Here is a 26,284-nt window from a genome sequence, read left to right as displayed (position 1 = left end):
AGACCGGCCATGGGAGGTGGGGAGGGTGACAGCTGGGCTGGTAGTGAGCTGGCAGCGCTGATTGGGCGGTGGGCTTGGGAGCGAGTGGCAGGGAACCTCCCTGGTCCAGCAAATTTTCTTGTTCAGGATTGGTCAGATCCTGAGGGTGCCAGACCAGGGACGTCCAAACTTGTATTAAATAAATCTCCCATTGATCCTGTGAAGCAGCACAAGGAGCATCCCGATTTACAGAGCGGGAGAACCCAAGGTCTAACGAAATCCTTCTAATCAGTGAGGTAGCCAGCTACCCCCGCCTGGCTGCAAGGGCCATTTTAGCGTTATTTTCCGATTGCAGCCAGACTGGAAATGCAGTTCTTTGACAATTAGCAAGTGAGGCGAGAACAGTTAAGACAGAAATAAATGAAAGGTAAATCACCTTTGAGAGTTTCCTGCTGGGTCACCAAATCCTGCTTTAAATATATCAAATCCACTGCTAATGATTAGGTAAAAAATAATCCCTGCTGAAACCTAACAGTCTCTGCATCTCCTCCTGCCCTCTGCAAAATCTCTGCTGCTATTTTGCAAAGATTACAAAAAAAATGGACTCCATTTTAGGGATGTCAGATCCTCGTTAATCAGTTAACTGGTTAAACATTCGATTAACCTAGCGTTTAACCGGTCAACTGACTAATCGCGATCTCACTGCTCCAGCCCCCTAGCCCGCCTCCAACCCCCATGCTGGGGCTGAGTACTGCTGCTGGCTCCTAGGGCTGTGGGGAGGGAGCTGCTCCCAGGTAACTGGGTAACCGGTTAACCAGTTACCCATTCACATTCCTACTCCATTTCAGCTTTCTAATATTTTTGGAGCTGGTGGGAAGGTCCAGCCACTGTGTGTAGTGCATCTCCCTTGTACCATTGATGAGCTGTTCAAAGTGAATGCCTTGGCTACCAACATTAGTTAAGAATCATTGCTTATTGTTGTCCCACACCACACTCCTCCTCACCATAACCTGGAGGACGTGCTATAGGATATTGCAGACCGGTCGGACACAGAGAGCAAAGAAAGGGTGGTGGTGGTTGGGGAGAAACAGGCAGAATGCAGACTCAGAGTTCAGTTTGATTTAAATGGCTTACCAGTTTTCAGTGTTTGTGATTCACGTATGAAAGTGTACCATGAGCTTTCCTGTGTTAATGATCACATGTGCATGTGTATCTCTAGATCTGGGATGGATGGTAATGTACATATGTTGTCCATACAGATTTCTGTTTCTTGCCCTTCGGAATGGTGGCTGGAGTTATCTATTGTACGGATTTGCAGAATCCCGTGGAGCTCTTTCACTTTAATTTAAAACCAATTGGTCTCCCACCCTACCCCCAAGGATGGTTTCATTTATTTAGAAAGTCCCAATTTCCCTCCCCAAAGAAGTGGTGTTAAAGCTAGAAGGTCCCCCCAAAACTGGACTGACATACTCCTGTGTAAAAGCCTCAGGGGGGTTCCCATGTTAGGGTATGTCTATACTTGCAACCTAGTTTGGACTAGGGATGCAAATGCTAATGAAGTGGGGATTTAAATATCCTGCTCTTCATTAGCAAGATCTCACCGGCGCGCTAGTTCGAATCACAGCTGATTCGAAAGTGAAAGTGTGCGCCAGGACGCGTTAGTTTGAACCAACCCCTTGGTTCGAATGAATGTTACTCCTCATTACCCAAGTGGTTTGGTTCGAACTAACACGTCCCGGCACACACTTTCACTTGCAAATCAGCTGTGATTCGAACTAGCGCACCGGCTAGATCTTGCTAATGAAGCACGGGATATTTAAATCCCCGCTTCATTAGCAATTTCGAATGCCTGCATTTGCATCCCTAGTCCGAACTAGGGTGCAAGTGTAGACATACTTTTAGGGTGAGTCTAGACTGGCATGATTTTGTGCAAAAGCGACGACTTTTGCGCAAAATCTTGCCGCCTGTCTACACTGGCTGCGAGTATTTGCGCAAGAACGCTGACTTTGTGATGTACAAAAACAGTGGTTCTTGCACAAATACTCCGACTCTCCCGCTCAGGGATAAGCCCTCTTGTGCAAGTATTCTTGCGCAAGAGGGCCAGTGTAGACAGCCATGTTAATTTCTTGTGCAAGAAAGCCCGATGGCTAAAATGGCCATCGGAGCTTTCTTGCGCAAGAGACTGTCTACACTGGCATGGATGCTTTTGCGCAAAAGCAAATCTTTTGCACAAAGGCACATGCCAGTGTAGACGCTCTCTTGCACAAATACTTTTAACAGGAAAAACTTTTCCATTAAAAGTATTTGCGCAAAATCATGCCAGTCTAGACACAGCCTTAGTCTGTAACTTTGAAAACAACAAATTGTCCTGTGATATCTTAGAGACTAACAAATTATATATATATATAGTATCATGAGCTTTCATGAGCAAAACCCACTTTCTCAGATGAGCTAGAGTGCCTGTGTGCAGCATGCATGCCACATTTGTTCTTTTGTTAGAATTTTTTTCTCTCCTTCTCTTGCTATTTTTCAAAGTCTCTTTTCACCAGAGGGTGACTTAACTGACATTTGGTTGAACTACTCAGTGATGTTTCGTATGGGCTTGAAATCAGGCCTGTGAGTTCTCCATGCTCCAATACTAAGTTGTTTTGTGATGTCTGGACAGAATGAAGCCAGGAAGGGTGGATGGAGAGATATACAGGGCTGGTATCTTGTCCAGATCATACTGAGTTCACCTTACCTTTGCAAAAGAAAACATTTGTGTTTGATGAAAAGTAAGTGACCTTGAATATTGTAATTTCGTTTGTAGAAATGTAGCGATTGTGTTTGGAGCCATCTGTATCTGTCTGAGATGCAGAGAGGATTTGTTAATAAAACACAAACAATTAAAATGCTGGCAGTGCCCTAATAACTTGATATCAGTCCGCAAGACAGTGAAAGTGTAGGTCCCACCCCTAATGTTTTCTTTGGTCTTAAATTTTCAAGACAGAAACCCGAGATGCAGCATGAAATCTGCATGCGGTTCAGACCATAAATCAAGCCAGAGGAAAAGCTTATAACAGTGCTCCTGAAACGTTTTATTTTGTATAATATAGTGAAAGTGGACTATTGAAGGAGAACATTCATGTCAACAGATTTATGGAGACAGTCCTTTGTACCCATATGTGCTTTATTGCAGTTTGTGGAGTTCTGTGTATCTAGGCTTGGAAAGATGAGTTTTTTATTGGTAAATGTTGATAAACATCAATTTATCTGAACACACTCAAACCATTCAAAAAAATGCCCATCAGTAATAATCAAAATATACTGATAGACAATGCCTTACTTTGGCTCCATGTAAAATGCGGCAGCTACACAACTGTCATATTTAAGTTTAGACACTAGCTATAGGAATATTTTACCTCCCTAGGAGACATTAGCTAGTGAACAGAAGAATTCTTCCATCAGCCTGGCACTATCTGTGCCAGGGTGAGATCAGCTTAACTGTGTCCATCAGAGGCATTGATTTTTTACACCTCTGAGAGACTTAGTTTAGCTGATGTAATTTTTATGTAAATCACCCTCAAAACGGTGCTGCTTGAGAACTAATTAGAATCAAAATCTAGTGATTTAGTGTTCAATTAAGCTTGTTACAAATGGACTAACCGAAAGCATTGTAGAAACAGGTACCATTGTTGATTGAAAGGTTTTTAGTATATACACTTTGGTGTGTGATTTTGGATAATTTATGCCAACTGTTTATAAAGTTTTAACCTTTTGGATTGCATCTTTCATGGTCTGCTCCCTCACCACAATTTCATGCAAGTGTGAACATGTAAAGAGAGAAAACTCTAAAAAAGATTTACCAATGAATGTTGATATTACCCATGAAAATGATCAAAATATAAGATCAAATTCTGCCACGCCTATGCAGATGACTTCTGGCGACTGTTCTTGTAAGCGGCAATGCTGTCTACTCAATAGCACCCCAGACTGAGAACCAGTTATCTTCTCTGCACATGACAGAGTTTGTCCATCTGCCCGCCTTGTCAGCCTGTTCAAGAATTCCCCCTAAATGGTAAGAGCTAGGATCACAAATTCAGTATAGAGCTTCCTCGTTTAACGTAAAGCAAGGTAAAGGTTTGGTTGTGCCAGAAAAATGGGATGTGCCTGGAATGTGATTGCTTTTCATGAAACCATACAGAAGAGAGACAGAATCACCAGACAGGTGAAAGGGGCTGGCTGGAGACGAACTCCTCCCTCCCGGACTGCCCCAGCCTTGAGCCCCACAGCGCCCTTTGGAGAGGGCAGGGGGAACAGAAGCTCCTCTCCTCCCCCCTCCCTCCACCTGATTTGTATGGGGACATTGCTGGATTTTCTTCTTTGTCACAGAGCAAGGGGAAAGTTCACAGTTTGCTGCATTCCTTGCTCTGTCTGGGAGTGCATAGGGCAGACAACCCTGGATCTGCCCCAGCAGGGAGACATGCACCCTTCCCCAAGCTGTGCCTGCTGGAGCTGCAGCACGCATGGAGAGGTGTTTCTCACCTGGCTCCAAGCTGCTGCACTGATGGAGGGCTGGGATTGTCCTTTCTCCCCAGGCAGCCTGCACACTGAACCCCTCCCCAGAGCAAAGATTTAACCAAAACTTGGACATTGTCCTTTTATTTTCCAAAACCCCCAAATTAATTGATGCAGGCAACAGTGGGTAAATCTAGTGAGTTATAATGCTGGCTCTGCTGCCAACCTGTTGCGTAGCCTTGGGAATGTCATTTCACCTCTGTGTGCTTCAGTTAAATGGGGATAATATTCATCTTCCACACAATGTTCCTGTAAGCCTTGATTAGCTTATACTGGCATGTTGGTTTGAGAGGTACATTGCTACTTAAGTACAAAATATTCATTATTGCTATTGATCCTTATCTGCTTCTTTTTAACTATCCAATCTTCAGGGGCTTATAGATTAACAGTTCTGCCTACTTGTTTTTCCTTTTGATATTTTCATACCCTCTGCTCCTTGTTTCCTGCCCCCTTCTATTTTTTTCCTTCACCCCCCTCTCCCTTCCCCCCTCTTTATTTTGGGTCTGCACATCCTAAACTCAAAACTCTGGTCATCTGAAGAAGTGGACTATGCCTACAAAAGCTCATGATCTGCTCCTAATACTTAGAGCTAGTGCACAGGATGTCCTCAAAGACAAAGTAACACCAAATTAAGCTGCGGAGTAGTCTCCCATCGCTTGGGACATTTAAACTGAGACTGGCAGAACACTAGAAAATACGCTGAAGAGAACTAGCCTATACCGGCCCCAGGGAGAGGGACAGGATGAGTTACAAGGTTCCTGTAGCTTCAGGGGGTAGCTGAGTTCGTCTGGACAGGATAAACTTAAAAAACAACAAATGGTCTGGTAGCCCTTTATAGACTAACAAAACATGTCTTCAGGTGTCTGAAGAAGTGGGCTGTGCCCACGAAAGCTACATGTTTAGTTACTCTATAAAGCGCTACCAGACCATTTGTTATTTTAGAACCGCACAACTTTTGAAAGCCTCGGTGCGCAAAGATGGGGGAGTCGGGCTGTTGGTAGCCACATGCCTGCATTGAGTTACTTATCACAGCAAGCAGGACCGTTTAAATGGTCACATCGCAGCATCCAGTGCACTAGCTCTAAGTATTAGGAGCAGATAGGTGGTTTCCCTCGGATGCCCTCTATAAAGAGCCTGAGTGATAGAAACCATTAATCTTCGTAGAGTTTTGTTGCTGGTCATGTCTGAGAGGGATCACCTAGACTCCAAATACACTTTGCTACCATGTCCTATAAATTCTTTATTTTATCTGCAGTGAAATCACAACTACATTTTAAAAGCAGGACGGACGTAATGATTTACAGCTGATATCAAGCGCTTAAGTCATTATTATGCTACAGAAAGTATGGTAGAAGTTTAGATTTATAGGAGTGTGAATAATTTTCTGTCAGATGGGGATTATCCCTTTTAATCTAAAAGGCACTCACTCTCTCTCTATCGGAGGTTTCAAAGACATTTGTCTGATTGGAATCTATGGCTCTCCATTGTAAAATAAATCTCCTGAGTATACAGTGCATAGGAGACTGTAAATGTGAACTTATTAGATTTATTGAAAGTCAAATACTCCGAACTCTTAATGTCATAAACAGTTGAATCCTCTGAACACCATGGGGTATGTTTCTAAAGGGTTGGACCATGTTTTAGCAGCGGATCTTCTGGATTTGAGGGCTTTCGCAGAAGGTCTGTGGTATAATAGCCTTGTGGGGCTAATCCTTTAAGGACATTTCTTGAAAACACACAGGGGGAATTGTAGAATTTCTTAGGCATCAAGTAATTGGTTTTCCCCCCTGTTGCCTTCTATCCTGGGCTGGGTGGTTGCTGAAAAATGACACGCCTCTCCCAGTGATATGACGGCGCATAGGCCTGTAACAGAGTCAAGACCTTTGAGAGGCTGAGCCAATGCAGCTGTTCTTTACGCAGAGCCATGTTTTCAGTGAGCCTTGAGAGAGGTATCCAAAATATTTGCAGGTGGCACCTGTACTTTTACAAGGACATGAATTCCCTTTAGGAGCACAACTCAGGTAATAACACAGCTTGTGCAATTCCCCGTTGGTGGGGATAAATGCAGGGTTTGGCATGTGCATGCAGGCTGTGAGCTCAGGGTTTGTCCTCACTTACCGGGAGAGCTTCACCGCAGAGATCAATCTCCCAGGGTTCAATTTAGAGGGTCTAGTAAGGACCTGCTAAATCGACCGCTGATGGTACCTTGATTGACTCTGGTACCCCATTGGGTTGCAAGAAGTAAGGGATGTGGATGGGGGCATTTCTCACATTTTCCCACCCACAGTGGGAACGCCGTGGACACTTGACCTAAGGTTCATCACATAGCTGGAGTTGTGTATCGTAAGTCGACTTTCTCCCCTACTGTAGATCTGGCCTTGGAGGCAGGGGGGATCTAAGCTATGGTATCAAGAGCGTATGTCAGGAAGATGCTGATGGCATGCTGGCTGGGAATATTGGCTTGGAAATGTTTTGAGGTCTGGCTGGCACATAAAAGACCTTCCCTCCCTTCCCAATTCTTGGTTTCGCCCTTGTAAATCCCAGGAGACTGACTCTTCTGCAAGTTGTTAGATTTGCCCTGCCTGCCTCACTGAGCTTTACTGTCTCATCGTTCCTGTGGATGCCTTGTGTCTGAGGCCCAGATTATAAGCTCCTTGGGCCAGGGGCTGCCTTTTTGTTCTGTGTCCGTACAGGACCTAGCGCCGTGAGGTCCGGACGCAGGATGGGGGCTCCCCGGTGTTATGGTAATACAAATAAACAATGAGAGCAGCCTGTTTCATGCCTCTCTCCTTTGGCTTTCTCTTCCCCGGCAGGGGGAAGAATGACCTTTCCTCCGCGTCTGGAGGATTGTCTCCTCCATGGGACGCTGCATACAGGCAGTCGTTGGCCTCCTCCCTCCCTACGGCTTTATTTCTCAGAGCTGCTGCTTGTGACCAGCCGGGGGTCCCAGGAGTTGGCAGCCTCTCTCCAACCGTGGCCATTGCTGGTCACTGCAGAGGAAGGTGTGAGTTGCCACGGCCCATGCGACTGTGTGAACCTCTGCTCTGGACAGGGCAGATTCCTGTCCGCTGGATGGTCACCAGCTAACTCCATGCCACATGAGGATGCTGAACTCTGTCTCCTCTGTCTCTGGTGGGTCTAATATAACTCTTATGATGACCGTGGCCCTGGCTAGTGGACTAGTAGACCCTGTCCTTGTTTGTAGAAATGTCTGTTTTGTTCCAAGTTTACTAAAGTGGTTTGATTCCATCGCCTGCCACAGCAAATTCTTTAGGCTGATACCATGTTTGGTTTCTGATTGTCCTTTGGAAACAGCTGCCCCTTTTTTCTTGCATCAGACTGGAAGTTTCACAGCCAGGGTGTACGTTACATTTTATACTCAAGAAATGGCGCAGCAGCAGCGACAACTGAATGTTGTTTCCACAGGATCTGTCCGACCTCCCCTGACGCAGGATCCGTCCGACCTCCCCTGACGCAGGATCCGTCCGACCTCCCCTGACGCAGGATCCGTCCGACCTCCCCTGACGCAGGATCCGTCCGACCTCCCCAATGCACCTCACTCCTGACTGTCAGCGTTTCCTGGGGTTTCTTTTCTGAGCCCCTACCTTCTCCTCCACAGTGTCCTAGCAGCCTCTGTTTTTCCAGTCTGGGACTGTCCATCGTGCGAGGCTGTGCAGTGCTTTCTGTGATCGGGCCACGTGCCTTTTGGGCATGGCAATGAAACCACAGCACCGCGACTCAAGCCAGGATCGGAACCTCTCTGGGCCAGGTTCTGGCTTGGTGCGAGTGAGTATAACTCCACCTGATTCGTACATTCTAAGGACCGCTGTGTTTCTCCAGTCTGACCTCCTGCAAGAGAAAGGCCATAGAACATCTCCAGAATTCATTCCTTTTTCAACATCTGCAGACAGCTGCTTACGTCGGATTCTTTCCCTAACTGACAAGAGCAGCAGGTGTGTGCGTCCTTTGTCTCCTCCATTCCTGGGTCCTACACAAGTGCTGTTTGCAGCTCTGTCGGAGGTCTCTCTTGGGCCGATCTGAGCGTAGTCCCACAAGGCAGCTCACCAGTCCTTCAGCAGCTTTTTGTCAGTCCTTTCTTTACCCCTCTCCCCCAGAGCAATCCACTCCACTGCTGCCATCTTTGCTCCCCGAGAATGGGAAAGGCTGTAGGCATGGCAGCTCTCCCCGCCTTCCTCTTTGCATTGCACTCTGTAGTAGATTTCCAATATTACTCACAAACACAAGCTTCCTTTTGGGCTGAGGGCAATATCATCCAAAGAGACATCTGGCTTTTTGAGAGAGACCAGCTCTGCTGGAGGAAATGGTCCCTTGCCGCTAATTTATTTTTCTGCTGGAACACGTCCTCTCTCCTGGAGTTTTCTTTGTGTTGGAGAAGCCTGGGAATTGGGACTGGTCAGTTTCAGTGTGCCAGACTTTACATGATTAACCAATTAGTCTGGGCTTATCGGTTAATCTTATCAACCACAGGCATTCCCCCCCCCCCCACCTTGCTGCTTCTGTATCAGAGGCAGCAAGTGCGGAGGGGAGAGGGGGAAGCTGGTGCCCATGAAAAGCTAGCTTTTAATCCAGCTCCCCACAGGCACCGGATCTGCAGAGCCATCTGCCCCTCTCCCTTATCCCTGCACTGCTGCCTCTGACAGAGATGCAGCAGGGTGAAGGGCGAGGTTGGAACCGGTACAACTTGCCCTGCCCCTGTGCTGCTGCTTCTCTGTCAGAGGCAGCAGAGGTGGGCAGGTGGGAGCCGATATGCGTGGAGCCGCCTGCCCCTTGCAGCACCGGGGGAGGGCAAAGGAGGCTGCCGTGGAGCAGCCTCTGTCCATGGAGAGCTTGGGCCCCTTGTAGACAGGGGCTGCTGCACCCCACACTGCTGCCTCTGTGTCAGAAGCAGCGTGGAGCCGGTTTTTAAATCAGTTTCCCTCATGGACTGGCTGAGGGCTCCCTGGGAGGGAAGGGGCCGGGAGCACACTGGCTGCCGACCCTGCCCCTCGGGGCTATCGACTAGTCGTGTAACTGCTAAAATTTGATACAGTTACACACCTGTTCACTTAATCGCTATCTAGCATCCCTACCCCCTGCACGATGGGGACGCCAGCCTGCTTCTCCCTGCCAGTGAACTGTAACACTGACCCACCTTTCAGGATGAGCGTTTTATTGGGTTTCGTATTTAGACTCTCAGACTTCACTCAGTAACCACTGGGTGGGAACCACCTTTAGGATCCGTCTACACTATAGCCAGAGGCGAAGTTTACACAGGCACTGTGCAGCACTGTATCTGTCTGGTTCAGAGGTGTGAAAAAAGCACCTTCCTCCCTGAGCAAGTTACAGCGCTATGATGCGCCTGTGCGAACCAGGCTCGAGCGCTCGGCTCTGTCTGCAACTCCCGTCGCAGAGGGGGTTTACACAGAGCTCTGCCGCGGCGGCGCTTTCCGCTTTTATGTGTAGGCAAAGCCAGAGGCATCACTGCGGCACGCGCAGACCTATCTCAACCAGCGTGGGTCTGGTTAGCTTCATGGCTGTCCCTCCGGGAGCTGCTGCCACACGGACAAGCCTGTCTAGATTGTTGGGGGCTGCCACCCGTGTTGCTACCATGTGACAGCTGTTATTATGTGAGCTAGCTAGAGCAGAGCCGGCGAGGGCACGTCTGCAGTGTCACGGTCCCGCCTCGGACGGCAGTGGAGACAGACCCTCGGTCGTTGCTGACCCGGGCTGGCTCTGAAGGACGTTTCTGGCACCGTGTTTATTCGTTTATTAGCAGCCCAGGTCGCAGGAGGCACTGGGGTGATGAGGAGGAAGAGCAAGCGCCTGCCTCAAATAAATACAAAGGGAATCTGGACCAAATGCTGATGCATGGGTATGGACGCGATCGCGGGGCAGTGACAGCAGGGGAGGGACCATGGGGAGCCCCGCCACTGCTCTTCTGGCTGCTGCTGGCTTGTGTTTAAAGGAGTAAAATATTCAGGGCCCCGATTGCTTGCCCGTTGGCCTAGGCGAGCGCTAGAGTGCCCAGAGCCAGCAGAGACCCGAAGCCGCTAAAACGGGCCTGATCCTGCAAGGTGCTCAGCGCACTCCATAGGGAGCGGGTGGTTCTCAGCACCTCGGAAGAGGGTCTCAGCACCACCCCAGGATCAAGCCCTAGGCTCACCAGAGAGCGGCGGGGTGTGCGTGGTGAGGGCTCCCCACATCTGCCACCAAAGACGAGTCACCCCAGCAAGCAGGTGGGCAAAGGCCGTTTCTTCTTTGCAAGAGAACAGCACGTGGTGTCTGTGAGGAGGCTGTGTTGGCCTGGTGGCGTATTTCCTAGGCGAGGCTCGTGTTTCGCTCTCTGCCGGCTCAGCCGTGAGCTGCCTTCTCTGATTGCTCTTCATTTCTGTGCTGCAAGGTCAGGCTCATTGTGGTTCCTGCATCAGTCCTTGCTGATTGCCCAATTTCCCTGCCCCTACGTACCTCAGGAATACATATCTGCCTTGTTCGGCTCGGCAGCCTCAACAGCCTGAGACGCGTGGCACGGAGAACAGATAATGCAGAGCAGTGCGGGTTTTGTTTGAACAGAAGAACGAAAGGGCAAATTGAAGAAGCATCTGACCCTTCACGAGGAATCCCCTCGGAATGCTCCTGACAGGATCGTCCTCTGTCGATCCAGATTCTTATATTCCCACTGCTCCTCCCCGAGCAAACACCTCCTCCCTGTAACACTTCAGTCCTCACCAAGGAGAGCAGCCTTGGACTTGATTGCTTCTGTAGAGGACTTGGGTTTGCCTGCCCTTCCTGGGAGGAAGATGGAAAGCACAGAGTGGACATAGCTGGTCCTATCCATGACCTGCATGGGGGGTGAGCACGGAGTGTGAGTACTTGGGAGGCAGCGAAGCCAAAACGTCGCTTCCCCAAGGCAGACGGAGAAGTGCCATGGAATGAAATTTGAGCAGAGGAACGTTTACGCTGAGAAAAGAAAAGTCACTGGGGGAAGGGGAGCATCCTGGCAGGAATATAGTTTATTGATTTGTACACATTAACAGGGGTGTCGTGAGCAAGACACGAGAAGTCATTCCTCCGCTCTACTCTGTGCTGGTTAGGCCTCAGTTGGAGTATTGTGTCCAGTTCTGGGCACTGCATTTCAAGAAAGATGTGGAGAAATTGGAGAGGGTCCAGAGAAGAGCAACAAGAATGATGAAAGGTCTAGAGAACATGTCCTATGAAGGAAGGCTGAAAGAATTGGCTTTGTTTAGTTTAGAAAAGAGAAGACTGAGGGGGGACGTGACAGCAGTTTTCAGTTTCTAAAAGGGTGTCACGAGGAGGAGGCAGAAAACTTGTTCATCTTGGCCTGTGGGGATAGAACAAGAAGCAATGGGCTTAAACTGCAGCAAGGGAGGTTTAGGTTGGACATTAGGAAAAAGTTCCTAACTGTCAGGGTGGTCAAACACTGAAATAAATTGCCCAGGGAGGTTGTGGAATCCCCATCTCTGGAGATATTTAAGAGTAGGTTAGATAAATGCCTGTCAGGGATGGTCTAGACAGTATTTGGTCCTGCCATGAGGGCAGGGGACTGGACTCGATGACCTCTCGAGGTCCCTTCCAGTCCTAGTATTCTATGATTTCGGGAATGCCATCCAGTCAAGCCAAACCTCAGCGCTCTTATCGATGGCGTTCAAGACGCAGAGACGTCCAGGAAACGTTGAGCCATTGTGCAGCCCTCAACAAGGGGTGTCGTGGTTTGTGGCAAGGAAACCCTCTCCCTAAGGTGAAACACCTAGGCCTGGGACGTTTCAAACAGGCTGGAGCAAAGCCCTGGAGAATAGATTGTAAGAGCAGCCATGCATTAGGAAGAGGTGGGAAGGGATAAAATGTGACCTGCCAGAGCTTTTCCTTCTCTTTCCTCTGTGACTGAATGGTACTTGCCTGCATTAAAAGTCTCAGCCTCCTGATTAAACCCCGTTCTTGGTCATGAAATGTTCCCAGGTTTGTGGCCTGGGCTAGCCCCAGGCAGGCTCCTCAGTGCCTTCTCCTCTGCTTTTTCCAGTGGACCGAGTGAAGTGTTTCCAATGACAGTGCACATTGTATTAATCTCTTGCCATGCGAGGGCATTGTTGCTAGGCAACTCTTAACAACCTGCACCGTTTCTTGCAAGCTGTGACTGCTTTCTGGCCTGGCTCACAGATATCCACGTCTGTGCACTCTCGCATTGTGTGTCCGGGTCTGCCCCTGGCAGAAGTGTGGAAAAATGGACCTTCGACCTGCCACGACAAGCATCTGTCACTGGCCACATGGCATGTTCCCGGAAATCTTTTCTCAGGCTATTGGCTTTAATCCTCATCCCTCACGTGCAAGAGAGAGAGAGGCTTTCCCAGTCCCTCTGAGATTCGGATATTTTAACATTTCATGGATCATTGAAACCTGGTTCCTCGTGGATGGACTCTGCCCACTCTAGTCACCTGGCATCAATGCCCCTCTCTTCACCTCAGCTGGGCATTCCTTTTGGGGCATATAGGGTGGCTGGGAATAGCAACTGAGGTTGATACATAGAAGCATGAGAAGAGAAATCAGAGAGCTTGCCACCTTCTCACGTGTGTACAGATTTTCTGCTTATGTGTGTGGCAGCCCTGACAGATCACACTTCTCCAGGTCAAATGACCAGAATAATTGTTTCTCCTTTTGAGCTCTGATCTGCTGACTTGGGAAGGGGTCTCCCCAGTACCTAGTGCCATGCATGTTAGGCTGACTGTCTTGATCAACATTTCATAGAATCATAGAACTGGAGGGGACCTCGAGAGGTCATCGAGTCTAGTCCCCTGCACTCACGGCTAGATCAAGAACCATCTAGACCATCCCTGACAGGTGTCTGTCTAACCTGCTCTTAAATATCTCCAGTGATGGAGATTCCACAACCTCCCTAGGCAATTTATTTCAGTGCTTAACCACCCTGACAGTTCCTGGGGTATGTCTACACAGCAGTGTTACTTCGGAATAATATGTTATTCCGAAATAACATAGTCCGCATCTACACTACAAGCAGTTATTTTGACATAATGTCAAAATAACGTCGAGCTGGAGGACTTCTTACTCCGACTCGTGTAACCTTCATTGTATGAAGTGAAAGGGAAGTTGGAGGAAAAGTAGACAGCGCCAAAAGCCATAATAAGCTATTTCGACTTAAGCGACACAGTTGACGTAGTTCAAGTTGTGTAGCTTATTTCGATTTTAGCCCTGCTGTGTAGACATGCCTCTAACGTCCAACCCAAACCTCCCTTGCTGCAGTTTGAACCCGTTGCATCTTACAGAGAATAATTTGTCTCCCTCCTCCTTGTAACACCCTTTTAGGTACTTGAAAGCTGCTATCCTGTCCCCTCCCAGTCTTCTCTTTTTCCAGACTTTGTGATGTCATCTGAATCTGAGAGGTCCTCAGCAGAGGAGTCTGCAAGGATAACTTGTAAGGTTAACTGCATTGGAATTTTCATGCAGCTGGTGACACCTGGATTTCTCAGGTGTGGCTACGACTGGTGTTTCTCTCCACATTAGCCACTAAAATGCCTATGCAAAAATGGCATGTAGAGAAAATGCCCCTTCGCTGGAAGGTGACTTGACAGAGGCTGTCTGCTTTTTAAAATGTATGAATTGAGCCCTTTGTCACTTCTGACCAGAATAAAACTGGATGATAGTGACAGGGGACCAGCTTCTCACTTACAAGTTTGAATTCGAAAGAGACAACCAGTAATAAATGATATATGATCTATTCCAAAGAGCCCCCTCCATGCGCTAAACAAACATAAAGGCACTTGATTTCTGAAGGTTACCTCTATCCATGAAATTTTCTTGCTAGCTTATATCCGTTGAAGGAGTCTGCTGTATGGCTTGCTTTCCCCCTCAGACTTCTAGGATAAACTTTTGACTTTTGAACTTCCCCTTGGTTTTATCTGTTATCTTTGTGCTGGCTGATGGAGTTGAATACAGACATGTTTTACAAGGCTAATGCTGGAGATATGCACTGGGTACCTTTGTCATGGTAACGAGCAAATATTGAATGCTGCCCAGGAAAAAGCTTCCATTTGATTTCAGATGCTGAAGATAACACGTTTTTGTCCATTGAAACTAATAATACCTTGCACTTCTCAAGCATCATCTATTGGAGCAGCTCTAGCTTCTTCACAATAAGTATCAATGCATTTGTCTCTGTCACATTCAAATAGTTCCCCATGCCATTGATTTTTGTTGCCTTCTAGCTTTATAATGCCAATATCCAGTGCCAGACGTGTCATTTCAGTGAGCCACTGTTATCCTGTGGAAGCTGCCATCTTGTGTTTCAGGAAATACGACTTCATTTGCAAAGCAAACACAGCACTTACATCTTTGGTCCTGTTGGTGGTGAAGAGAACGTGAATGTGATTCAAGCATAAACTGGCATGCTCACCTGAGTCTCTGAAAAAATGTCAACTGCCCCAGTCATGTCACGTGCATGTTAACTCTGAAGTATAGTGATGACCAGGCAATGTCAGTGGTTCATGGTTGATCTGTGCACCAGAAAAGAGAGAGAGAATCATAGTTTGAAGGTCTGTGGTGACTGAGGTCTCATTTTGGTGTCTTACGTGGGTGGAACTTAGTTTGTGCATGGAGCTTTTTGTCTCAGTAGAGTTTAGAAGAATATCACCACGTTTAGTTATAATTTGATTCCTTCCAGTCACGTATTTCAGTTCCTTTTGCAAATCGTCTGCTAATTTAGCTTCAAAATATCTTGTAAGAATAAGTATTCTGACATTATACTCAGCATTATGCCCATTTTATTCTTGTTTATATTGTGGTGGCACCAAGAGGCCCAGCCATGCCCCAGGGTTCTGGTGTGCCTAGGCACTTTACCAACCCAGGACAAAACCATGATCTATGCCCCCAACAGCATAAATCTGTGCATGGAGCTTAGGTACTCAGATACCAACGTGAGTGGGCATAATATAAGTACAGGTTGAATCTCTCTAGTCTGACACTCTTGAGTCTGGCAACGTCTATGGACCAGCATGATTTTAGTGAGCCGGATGTTCAATTATCAAGGGTGTGGCCAAGTTTCCCATGGTCCCATAAAGTTTGTTTATAGCCATAAGTCCTGGCTCTCCGTGTTCTGTGCTGTTCTTTAGCTCTAATTAGCCCTAAATGCTTTTTAAAAGCCCAGTAAGCAGTGGAAGTGTTGGCAACGCTTCTAGATAATATCAATCTCCTGTGGTTCAGCAAATTCTCTGGTTCAGCATTGGTTAGGTCCCGAGGGTGCCGGACTAGAGCGGCTCAACCTGTACCTAGAATAAAAAAGACTCAGCCAGACCGAGAATCATCCATGGTTATATGAAAACCCTTATTTCTACTCTAAGGGCTGCTTTCTTCCGTTCTGACAAGACCTGATAAGAGTGTGGGGCAGCTTCTATTGTTATATTCTGTTTATTATTCCCTTAGTCAAAGCCCAAGAGGAGTGTGCTAGGGTGAGCACACAAGGGCAAGAAGCTTGGTCATTTGGGGGGAGTGTTACGGAAAGCTGGTTGGCAAAGTGTGATGGGCTAGTGGCACATCGGGCTAGCGCTCTTGCCATTTCTCACGGGAGACTCTGCCATTTCTCCTTGGCCTCTGTTTGTCAGAGGCTGGAGAGGGATGGCAGGAGACAAATCGCTTGATCATTGTCTTCGGTCCACCCTCTCTGGGGCACCTGGTGCTGGCCACTGTCGGTAGACAGGATACTGGGCTAGATGGACCTTTGGTCTGACCCAGTACGGCCGTTCTTATGTTCTTATGAGACATGCAGGAAAATCCTGTCCCGGGTTCCTAGCAGATAGCCCTGCAGGGCCTCTGCAGTGCACTGTGTGTGTATAGCCACCTCCTGGAAACACCGCCCACCACTGGGTTCTCTCCACCCCACCTGCGGAGCATTGGCATGGTTGGAGGAGGGGGGGGGGGAAATTCCTCTGCCTACCACAGGCCAGGCGCCGGCTACGTCACTGGCCAAAAGTTCCAGGAAGGAGGCCAGAATCCCAGCACCATGAGAACAGTGTCAACGTAAAGGCAAAGTGCCTTGGTCACTTTCTGAAGACTGAGCTGCCCTGGCCTTTCTGTAACGTCCCGGCTCATGGAGGGCACGCGGCGGGACGCTGCGGAGGGGACTTCGACCCCCCAGGCTGTGGTTTCTGGTGACTTTCAGCTGCGGTTGTTTCTGGAAAGATCCAGAAAGCTTTCAGGGGTTTGTCATTTGTATTATAGCCTATTAAACTGTCTTTGGGCTTCTGAATATTTAATCTGTTTAAGATAATAGCACAATGTTTCCTATCATTTATTTATTGGTACAAAATGCTGCCCACACGGAGGTAGAAATAGACCCTGCCCCAAAGAACACTCAAGCTAAGATCTATAATGGTGTACAGAGGACAGTAGACTATTCTAGCCACAAGAGATTAGGGAGGTAACCCATTAACTGGTTAAACCTTTAACCCGTAAGCATTGCCTTACTGGCATACTTACTGGGGTAACCGGTTAACCAGCGCCCGGCACAGCCCATGGCATACCACGGGTAGGGGGCTGCTCCTGGCTGGCTGAGCCCATCTGCTTCGGGCATAGGGCGCTCTAGCCCAGCTGGGCAGGAATAGCACCCCCACCTGTGCTATGCCGTGGGCAAGAGCTGCTCCAGTGCCTCTCCCCTCACCCGTGGCATGGCGGGCGGTCAACCAGTTAAATGTATTGTTAACCAGTTAACAATGAACATGGGATTTTACCTCCCTACAAGAGATGCTCAAGGTGACGGTATTGAGCCTGGAGAGAGAAATAGTGATGCTGGAAGACAGCTGTTAGCCTCTCTCCTCTAGAGACCAGAGTTCAAGTCTTGTCTGTGGTCACTAGTGAAGATGAGAAAGTTTTATACACAAACACAGGCAGAGATGCCCAAGAAACTCACGCCTGTTCATTCTCTCTCTCTCGGGAGCAAGCCCATTCCCCACTCTGGGTCTGAAGCCCCCCATCTCTACAAATCAGGGATGTGAATGGATTCTCAAGCTTGTACCATTCCTTCTATATGAATGAGACACACTACGTAGGTGTAAAGTGTTGATATAGTGTTATAATTTACCAGCATCAAAATCCCTTGACATCTAATTCTCCCAAGGAAGCTGGCAATGAAAACTGGAAATGGCACCTTGTGAGCTCCTGCTGCTGGCGATGAATGTTAAAACAACAGGGAACAGAAGGAATGTAATGTCTTATTGCAATCTTAAATTCTAATTTCCGAGCCCTGCTTGCATCATCTAACAATTGTCAAGATGTGCCATGTAAGATAGTGTGAGATGGCCGCGATCATTTGTTACCGAAAAATATATGTTTGTTTCATTCCCACTTCCCTGTCCAGAGTGAATGACTGTCACTGGATTTTAAAGAAGTAGCTTGATAAACAACGAATAGTCCTGTGGCATCTTAGAGATTACCAAAATATAGAGAATCATGAGCTTTTATGGGTAAAACCACTTCCTCAGATGAACTAGAGTGAAAATAACAGAAACTAAGAGAGAGATGTAACAGCAGAAGACGTTATCATCAAAAGCTATGTATGAGACACAGCCAGCCCTCTTATTTAGCCTCATTAACACAGGTCCTACAATTGACAGGTAATGCTTCTACTGTTTTTTATATATATAAAATCTTGGTTTTTATTATTTCCACTCCAATTCATCTGAGGAAGTGGGTTTTACCCACAAAAGCTCATGATTCTGTATATTTTGGTTAGTCTCTAAGGGTACGTCTAAACTACATGCCTCTGTCGGCAGAGACATGTAGATTTGTTTGTTCAGCAAAGGCAAATGAAGCCGCGATTTAAATGATTGTGGCTTCATTTACATTTACATGGCTGCCGCGCTGAGCCGACAAACAGCTGATCAGCTGTTTATCGGCTCGCGCGCTAGTCTGGACGTTCCCCCTGTCGACATCAAAGCCCTTTGTTGGCAGCCCCGGTAAACCTCATTCCACGAGGAATAATGGGGCTGCCGACAAAGGGCTTTGATGTCGACAGGGGGAACGTCCAGACAAGCGCGCAAGCCGACAAACAGCTGATCAGCTGTTTGTCGGCTCAGCGCGGCAGCCATGTAAATGTAAATGAAGCCGCGATCATTTCAATCGCGGCTTCATTTGCCTTTGCTGATCTGTCTAATCTACATGCCTCTGCCGACAGAGGCATGTAGTCTAGACACAGCCTAAGGTGCCAGAGGACTACTTGTTTTTAAAGTTACGAACTAATATGGCTACCCTTCTAAGATTTTTTTTTAGCTTGATAAAGTTACTACATATTTGTAGCTATACCTGCAAAGAGAAAGATAGTCTAATCTCTTCCTTCTGGATTAAAGCCAGTTTGCCCCAAGGGTTGGAGAAGAGGCACAATTGGTCAGTTATATTTTTTTTTCCTTTGGCCTTTCTCGGAAACATCACTCAGTAATTCTTGCCTGTGCAAAGAGACCAGACTTGATGGTCTGATCTACTGTGGTAGAAAGTATAGTACAGTATATCTAAGAGAAGGTAGCTTGATCTTTCCTCCAAGGTGACAGGGAAAGAAATAATGGTACTTAAAGGCTATAATTGTGTATGCCAAAATACTTCTCCCTCCTTTCAGAGCCCAGCTACGTCTGTGAGGCTGGTGAGCATACAACTCGACTTAAACGGCTGTGGGGGCTAAATTCCCTTGGCTTTATTTGTGAGCTGAATCTCACCCAGAGTGTGTTTAATGTTGGGCAACATATAAAAAGTCTGTTTCTCTGTGTGCCGGATAGTTGAGAAAATATTGTCGAGTCCCATAGCAAGTATGGGGATGTGTAAGGCATGCATGAAAGGACAAGTGGTCTGGCAAGGTTATGGGGCAACAGATGAGGATAAAACCTTCGACTCTTTATTATGTTGGATTTTTATAAAAAAAGATCCTGCTGAGCGTATATTCCTCAGGTCTGGGCTGCCTCCCATTTCCCTGTTCCGTAGAGAGGAAAATGTTATAAAGGCTATTTTCCACAGCTTTAGTGCTTTCTGAAAGGGTCTTCCCTTGCATTCCTCTCTTAGAATGAGCTGGTAGTCAGGGCTGGATTAAGGGGGGGGAGGGCTAGCCGGGCAGCTGTTCGGGGCGCCAGCCTATGGGGGGTGCCTGATTGAAGTGGTAAGGGATGCTGTATGCCCGGGGGTGGGGCCGGGGTGCAAGTATGGTTCAGTCTGGCAGTGCTGATAGTCCCATGTTCTACTACAGATCAGTGTTTCTTAAACTGTGTTCCGGGGAACACTGGTGTGCCACGAGGCAGTTGGAGGTGTGCCGCGGAGAACAAAAGAGTTCAAAATGGCTGCCCTTTTTTTTTTTTTTTTTGCTCAATTACTTCCCCCCTACCTTTTTTTTTTCTGCTCAACAAAAAATCCTTGGTATTCCTCATTTAAAAAAAAATGGTCTGGTGTTCCTTGATCTTAAAAAATTTAAGAAAACTGGTTGAGATAGTACCTACTTTCTCCCTGAGTGCCAGGGACTGGACTCAATGACCTCTCAAGGTCCCTTCCAGCCAGTTCTATTGTTCTAGCTCCATTCTAATGAAGCAAGCGACTTGGGTTGTGAATCCGGGTTACACGCCGCGTTTATGGGCAAAGTGGTGTTTGGGTGAAGCTGAGAGACCTTTACCTTTCTGAAAGTCCATGTATCTTGATACAGCTGCATACTGGGCAGTGGCTTGTGGATCAGAAGCCTACACACACTGGCCTCATGCAGCCCTGTGACCCCAGAAAGATCTTCTCTAACCCCCGGACACTGCCTCTGGGTGTTTTTCTGAGTGGCTGTGATTCGTGTAGCTGTGCTTGGGTCTTCTTATGAGTCTCTTCTCAAGAGAGGGAGAGACCCTATTTACACTACACAAGAGGAGACTGCCAGTTCCCGGGGTTGCTTGGGAAAACGGAGCAGGCCCATGTCTAGCTAAAAATACTGCCTGGGGCCCAGCGGGGGGAATGGCCCCAATTTACCTGTGAGTGAAATTTCACTCACTTGGGTTGAGCTTAGCCCCTCACTGCTGCCTCAGTCAGGACAGGGCTGAGAAGAGGCCTGCGATCTCAGCTCGTGTCTGCTTCCCTCTGACTCAGACCCCCTGCTATGAACGTGTATCCCAGAGAGAAGAGCTGCTCTCCGGGCTCCTGTCATCGTGTTTTGTTCTTTTAAATGCCCCGTTACCTTGTGGCCATTTTACCTGTCCCCGCAGCCCCGTCTCCCATCCTGGGCACCACAGCCGCATGGTTCTTCTATTGCCTGTCTCAGCGCTGAGAGTAAACGTAACGTTCAGATTAGGTAGGACATTCCCTCCTAGCAATAAGCAAAGAACACATGAGAAGCTTTGCTATTAATGCTAGCCTGGAAGCAAGGCAGGGACTGCTATTTGTATTTCATAGGGGCGGGGAAAGGCTGCACGTCCTCTCTCGACACAGGTGCTGCACGTAGGGTGGGTCTATAGGTTGGTTGAAAGCGGCGCGTTGTAGGAGTTGGGTGGGGAGGGAGGATACGTGGCGATTCATTTAAAACAACCTTGTCCGGTTCCCCTCACCTGGAGCGAGCCAACTGGGGTTTTTTTGGGCAGGTGAATAATTACCAGTCTCGTTAGGGCTTGGCACGCGTGAATCCTTGTGCCAAGCGGAGCCCAACAGCACCCCGAGCTGGAATGTCTCCTCTCGCCGGGAGTTGCAATATGCTAGTCTTGTCTCTCAGACAGTATTTTTATGTGAGCTGATGGTTGCCAAGGTAACAGAGGCTTAGGGGAGTCTCACGTCGACGTAGCTTGCTGGCCTCTGCAAGCACTGGGAGCAGATGTTGGATGGAGTCCTCGGAGCCGGGGCTGACAGCACGAACAATGCTCCCAGCCGTCGCAGGGAAAAGGCGCTGGAGAGAAGCATTTGCCTAGTCGTGCTTGGGTGCAAGGGAGCAAGTTGAGGGCTCTCTCCTTTTTTTTTTTTTTTTTTTTTTTTGGTTATAATTTAGTATTCTTGTCTCACCCCCACAGGGGTTCCTCAGCCGCCGGCTGAAAGGCTCCATCAAAAGGACAAAGAGCCAGCCCAAGCTTGATAGGAACAGCAGCTTCCGGCACATTTTACCTGGCTTCAGAAGCGTGGACAATGAAAGGTAAGGGACCGCGTCTCTCCAGGGGGTGGGGGGTGCGAGAGGGAGAGCGCGCGAGGTTATTGATTTTCCTGGGCTTGCTAATATACTGCTGGTCTCACTTGGAGCATTGGGCTAAATATGCAGTAGAAGCGGGCTCGTTTCATCACAGTGAGGGGCGATCTTCATTTGCAGAAGAGCAGGCTATGCAAATCCTCCCTTTTTCAGCTCGCGGGATTAGAATCCCCTCTTGTCTATTTTTTTTTAATCTGGTAATAAACTCTCTAAGCCCCTGCATGTAAATGCAGCTGCTGAACCCCAGAGATGAGGCTGAGGGAGGGAGGTGCTTCCCATTTGTGCCACATTGAGTATTACAGAGTCACCCGACACTCTGCGGACAGCAATGTTTAACAATATCAACTTATCACTTCCACAAATCCCTCCTTCCCCCAGCCATCAATCCCCTTCATTTTACTGGGCTGGAGACTTTGGATTCATCTGCGGCTGCTTCTTCCAGCTGAGCAGCGACACGAGCTTTCATTTGGGAGAGGGTGTGTTGTGGGGTATGTGCAGATTAAGCTGAGGACACGTTTGGAGACAGATTAAAAACAAAATCAAAGGGGATGAAATCCAGTTTTCATTCATCGTGGGCTGGAATGAGATGAGCCAGTGAGAGAGCCCTTTATCTGCTTTATAGATGTACATATGTGTGTATTTCTCTGTGTGTGTCTCTCTCTCTCTCTCTCTCATTCACACACACACACACACACACACACACACACACACACACACACACACACACACACACACGTGATGCATATTGCTCTATATGAACATATTTGTTTACTGACTCTCGCAGGTCAAGGTCAGAGTTGGCCAAGTCTGACTCCATGACCAATCATGGAAATGAACCATCGTTTGCTTGCAAAAGAGGAAGCTTTCATCTTAAACATGAATCTCAATAGAGAGTGACACAATAGGAAAAGAAAGCCAAGAAAACTCCATGCTTGAAAAATAGCAACGACCAGATGCTAAGGATGATGCAGATTAACTGTTGGGAACATGTTGTAGCAATAGTGACTTAAAAACCAGTGTAGGCTTTCCATTGGCATCCACTTTGTACTTCAGTTTTAGAAGCCAGGACATTTTCGTTTTGGCTTTGTGTGGGTAAGGGCGCAGGGTTGTTCATTTTTGAAGCCCCGTGAACGACAACAAGCGGACTGCGTTTTTCTTTCGTGCTGCCTACAAGCATCTCCCCTTCCAGAATCTGAAAGTGAAAGGGTTTTGCTGACCAAGGCTGTGCTGTGTTTCAGAGGTTAGCATATGGAGAGGGGGGAGCAGATTTGATGCTGCTGAGATGTTCACGTAGTCTCTATGTAGGGCACTGTGTTCTGTGTGGCAGCCAAGTGAGTCTAGTTAGGCATCAGGGGATGTGTCTGTGTTGTTGCTGCTGCTCTCAGAGGAAAAGCTGGCTGCAGTAGACACCGTTTTCTCTAAAGTATACATCAAAAGTCTAGCGAGGTTTGTTTCTCTGTGTGAATTAGTGACAAGGAGGAGGGGACTTTGTTCTGTTTGTCACCCCTGCAGGACAGGTCAAGGACCCATCAGAATCACCGCAAATTAGGACTCCTCTTTTCCTTTCCCTTTTGGGGATAGGTCTCTCTTCCGGGGGGAGAGTCTTAGAGCTGTGGGCTTGTTAGTCTGCTGTCAGATAACAGACCTCCCGCAGCCTTCATATTGTCAGGTTCTTTGCATGGCTGCTGTAGGTTTCCAGTGTAGGTCTCAAGAGGTGGGGAAGAGTAAAGGTGACAGTCACTGGCAGTGAACACAGCCACGGATGTTTGTGCCTAGGAGAGTTAAGGGACTGAAAATGTAAGGCCTTGTGTTAGTGCACGTTTTGCCTCGTAAACTTATTCTCCTGCCACGTACATTTGTGTTGACCTGTGGAGACTCACGTAATGCTTTTTATTCTCTCTCGGCTACCAACTCCCGCTTTTGTCAGATCCACAAAACATGCACAGGACGAGGGTGGCCAACCCTCCAGGATTGTTCTGGAGTATCCAGGAATTACAGATGCATCTTTAATGAAAGATTATGTCCTTTCATGAATACGTTCAACCCCAACCCTGTGTCGGAGGATCTCTCTTTCTATTGCTGCTCTTCTAGAGGTGAAAGAAATTTCTCTGCTGTTATCTGTGGAGTCTCTCGTAGCCACACCCTAAGGTTTCTGTTATGACAGTTAACTTAATACTCTTCAACGTTCTTGTGTCTATAAAAAGCACAATACGCTGAGTTCTGTATATGAAAGGACGGGAATGGTTCAGACCCCTCTTGCTCATTTTCCATCCTGCTTCTTTGTGTTTCCTGTGATCTAAGAAGGGTTTCAGCTTGGATCGCAACATTTTGCCTTTTAAACAGTTTGGTTGGTGACTCCATCTTGTATCCACGCTGATTCGCCTTCTATCTAGTCTGAGTATTTGCACTAACTGAGCATTATTTGTGCATGCTAGGGCTTCATAGAGTGCTGAGAACGAGATACCATGGCAAAAGTGAGCAAAGCAATGGATAAAATCAAAACATGTGTGTCTTAAATATTAGCCCTGGCAGATTGTAGTGGAGTCTGTGCACCAGCACCTCTGTTGCGTGCAATGTCCCTTCATTGCTTTTTCCCTTAAATTCCCTCACATCTTGTCTATCCAGCTGTATATGGGACAAGTGAATAAATAGATAGCGTGTGCATGCACACACGGAGAGAGTCAGCCAAATAGAATACAGTAGGAGCCGGAGACACACACACACACACACACACACACACACACACACACACACACACACACACACACACACACACACACACAGTGCATACAGAGGCTGGATGAAATGGATGAACCATATGGTTTCTTTTATAAAAACAGGCATATGCATATAAACGTCAATAAATTATGCACATTTTCAAAGAGCAAGTGGTTACCTACCACAATAGGGAGAAAGTCTGTGAGACAGGAGTTTTGTTACAAAACAAAACCAGGAACCATTATTAAACATGGAAAATGTTGGCAGACTATCCCACTGGCACTGGTGCAGAATTGCCTTGTTAATTTTACAACAACGTCTGGCTTTTGTACTTTATCCTGGCACAAAGAGAGAGAGGCCGTGTTCTCGTAGACGGTCAGAGCTTCTCACTTCTTGGGGGAGGTGACAGTTCTGATGTGTTTGTTCTCTTCTTGGCTGGCGTTTAAATGGCAGTCAGCAAGGGTTCCACTTTCATATCCCGACATTTGTTCATGAAGTTAGACTCCGGCCCATGTGTGTTCACAGAGCAATTGAGGAACCTCGGGGAATTTATATTTTAATAAATTCTCAGATGACACATTTTGATTGCGTGGGTGGGAGAGGGTCGTGCAGAATGTCTGAGGCATCATTCAAAGTGCGTTGTACAATTTCAGGTGTGCCTCCCTCTGTTGGATTTTATGTTGCCTGGAATGAGACATGAATCAGTCCTGGCCTGTGATTCTGTAGCTCAGGTAAAGGTGCACTGAGAGCGTACCCTGAAGTGAGTAAGTCACGGTGGGGTGCAAGCTGAAGTTTTTATGGAAGGTGTTTTATCCCCACCGGTGTCCACTTGGCGTAAGAGTTGTAGGATCTGACCCAGTATGCCCCAGGAGATGCGCATTCATCTTGTGCAGCGTCTTTATACAAATGCACAGTACAAGTGAGGACTCGAGAATGAACACGCCCGTCAGTGTGTTGGCTGGTCAAATTGCTCATTAGGGCTGGGGTAATAGAGGGTTCCGTAAAAGCGGCTGCATCTTGATTTATCAAAGCGACTGACCAAGTTTTAATCGTGGAGCACTGAGGCTTCGTCTTTGTATCGGCCGCTTTGGAATCTGCCATAAATCAAGCATTTGGCAAACGCGTTCTCCTTAATTGGACTCCCCTTCTTTCTGTACCATCCGTGATGAGCTCCAGGGCTTTGGACAGGTCTGAGCTGCAGAGAGAGGAGAGCTGGCTAGTCTGCTGAAGCATTAATTACTGCTGTTAGTTTATTTCCAATTGATTTTTATTATACTGACCTTTTGAAAAATATATTCGAAGAGAAGAAGACTCCAGCAATTGAGCCCTTTTACACGGGGTGGGATTTTTTTAAACTTAAATTTATAAGCAATGGATTTGATCCTCCTTCTTTTGAAACCAATGGTAAGTCTGCCCTTCATCTCTGTGGGACCAGGCTGGGGCCCTCGTTTCGAGGGGAAAACGGCGTGTCTGTGTTTCTTCTCTGCCCATTGCAGTAATGACTGCTGACAGTGTCCTGAAGTTGGAGTGCTCTAACACACAGAGATGGTTTGACAGGGTCTGACAGCAGGAGCAAATGATATTCCATAGCTGTAGGGTTTTCTTTTAATTGAGGATTTTCGAACTGGTGAGGGATTGGCTTTGCTGGGGCGGGCATCGGGAAATTGAGGACAAGAGTGCCCCCGAAACCTGGCGAGGTGGCCAAGCTTGCTCACGTCAATGCTGGTGCACTCCCTCTGTCTTGGAGCTAAAGTACAATAAAAACAGAGATCATTAACCATCTGTGGACATGTGACTAAACTGGCCTGCTCCATCTCCTGTCTGGCCTCTCTTGGGTGC

At 47.4% G+C, this 26,284-nt stretch overlaps 1 protein-coding gene across 11 annotated transcripts in view; it reads left to right on the top strand.

Moving 5' to 3' along the window:
- Positions 1–26,284, top strand: part of DAB2IP (DAB2 interacting protein) — a 372,254-nt gene that overhangs the window by 151,579 nt on the left and 194,391 nt on the right. For all 11 annotated transcript variants that reach the window (XR_012897179.2, XR_012897178.2, XM_075905444.2 and 8 more), the window contains exon 3: positions 21,558–21,676. Coding sequence is in view for 9 of the 11 variants with exons in the window: in XM_075905444.2 (XP_075761559.2) it covers positions 21,558–21,676 (119 nt within the window). In the remaining 2 variants the exon portion in view is untranslated. The remainder of the gene's footprint in view (positions 1–21,557; positions 21,677–26,284) is intronic.

This window comes from Pelodiscus sinensis, chromosome 23 (genome assembly GCF_052426305.1).
Source record: "Pelodiscus sinensis isolate ZL-2025 chromosome 23, ASM5242630v1, whole genome shotgun sequence".
NCBI lineage: Eukaryota > Metazoa > Chordata > Testudines > Trionychidae > Pelodiscus > Pelodiscus sinensis.
Note: the sequence above shows the minus strand (reverse complement) of the source record. Positions and strands in the feature narration are given on the sequence as shown.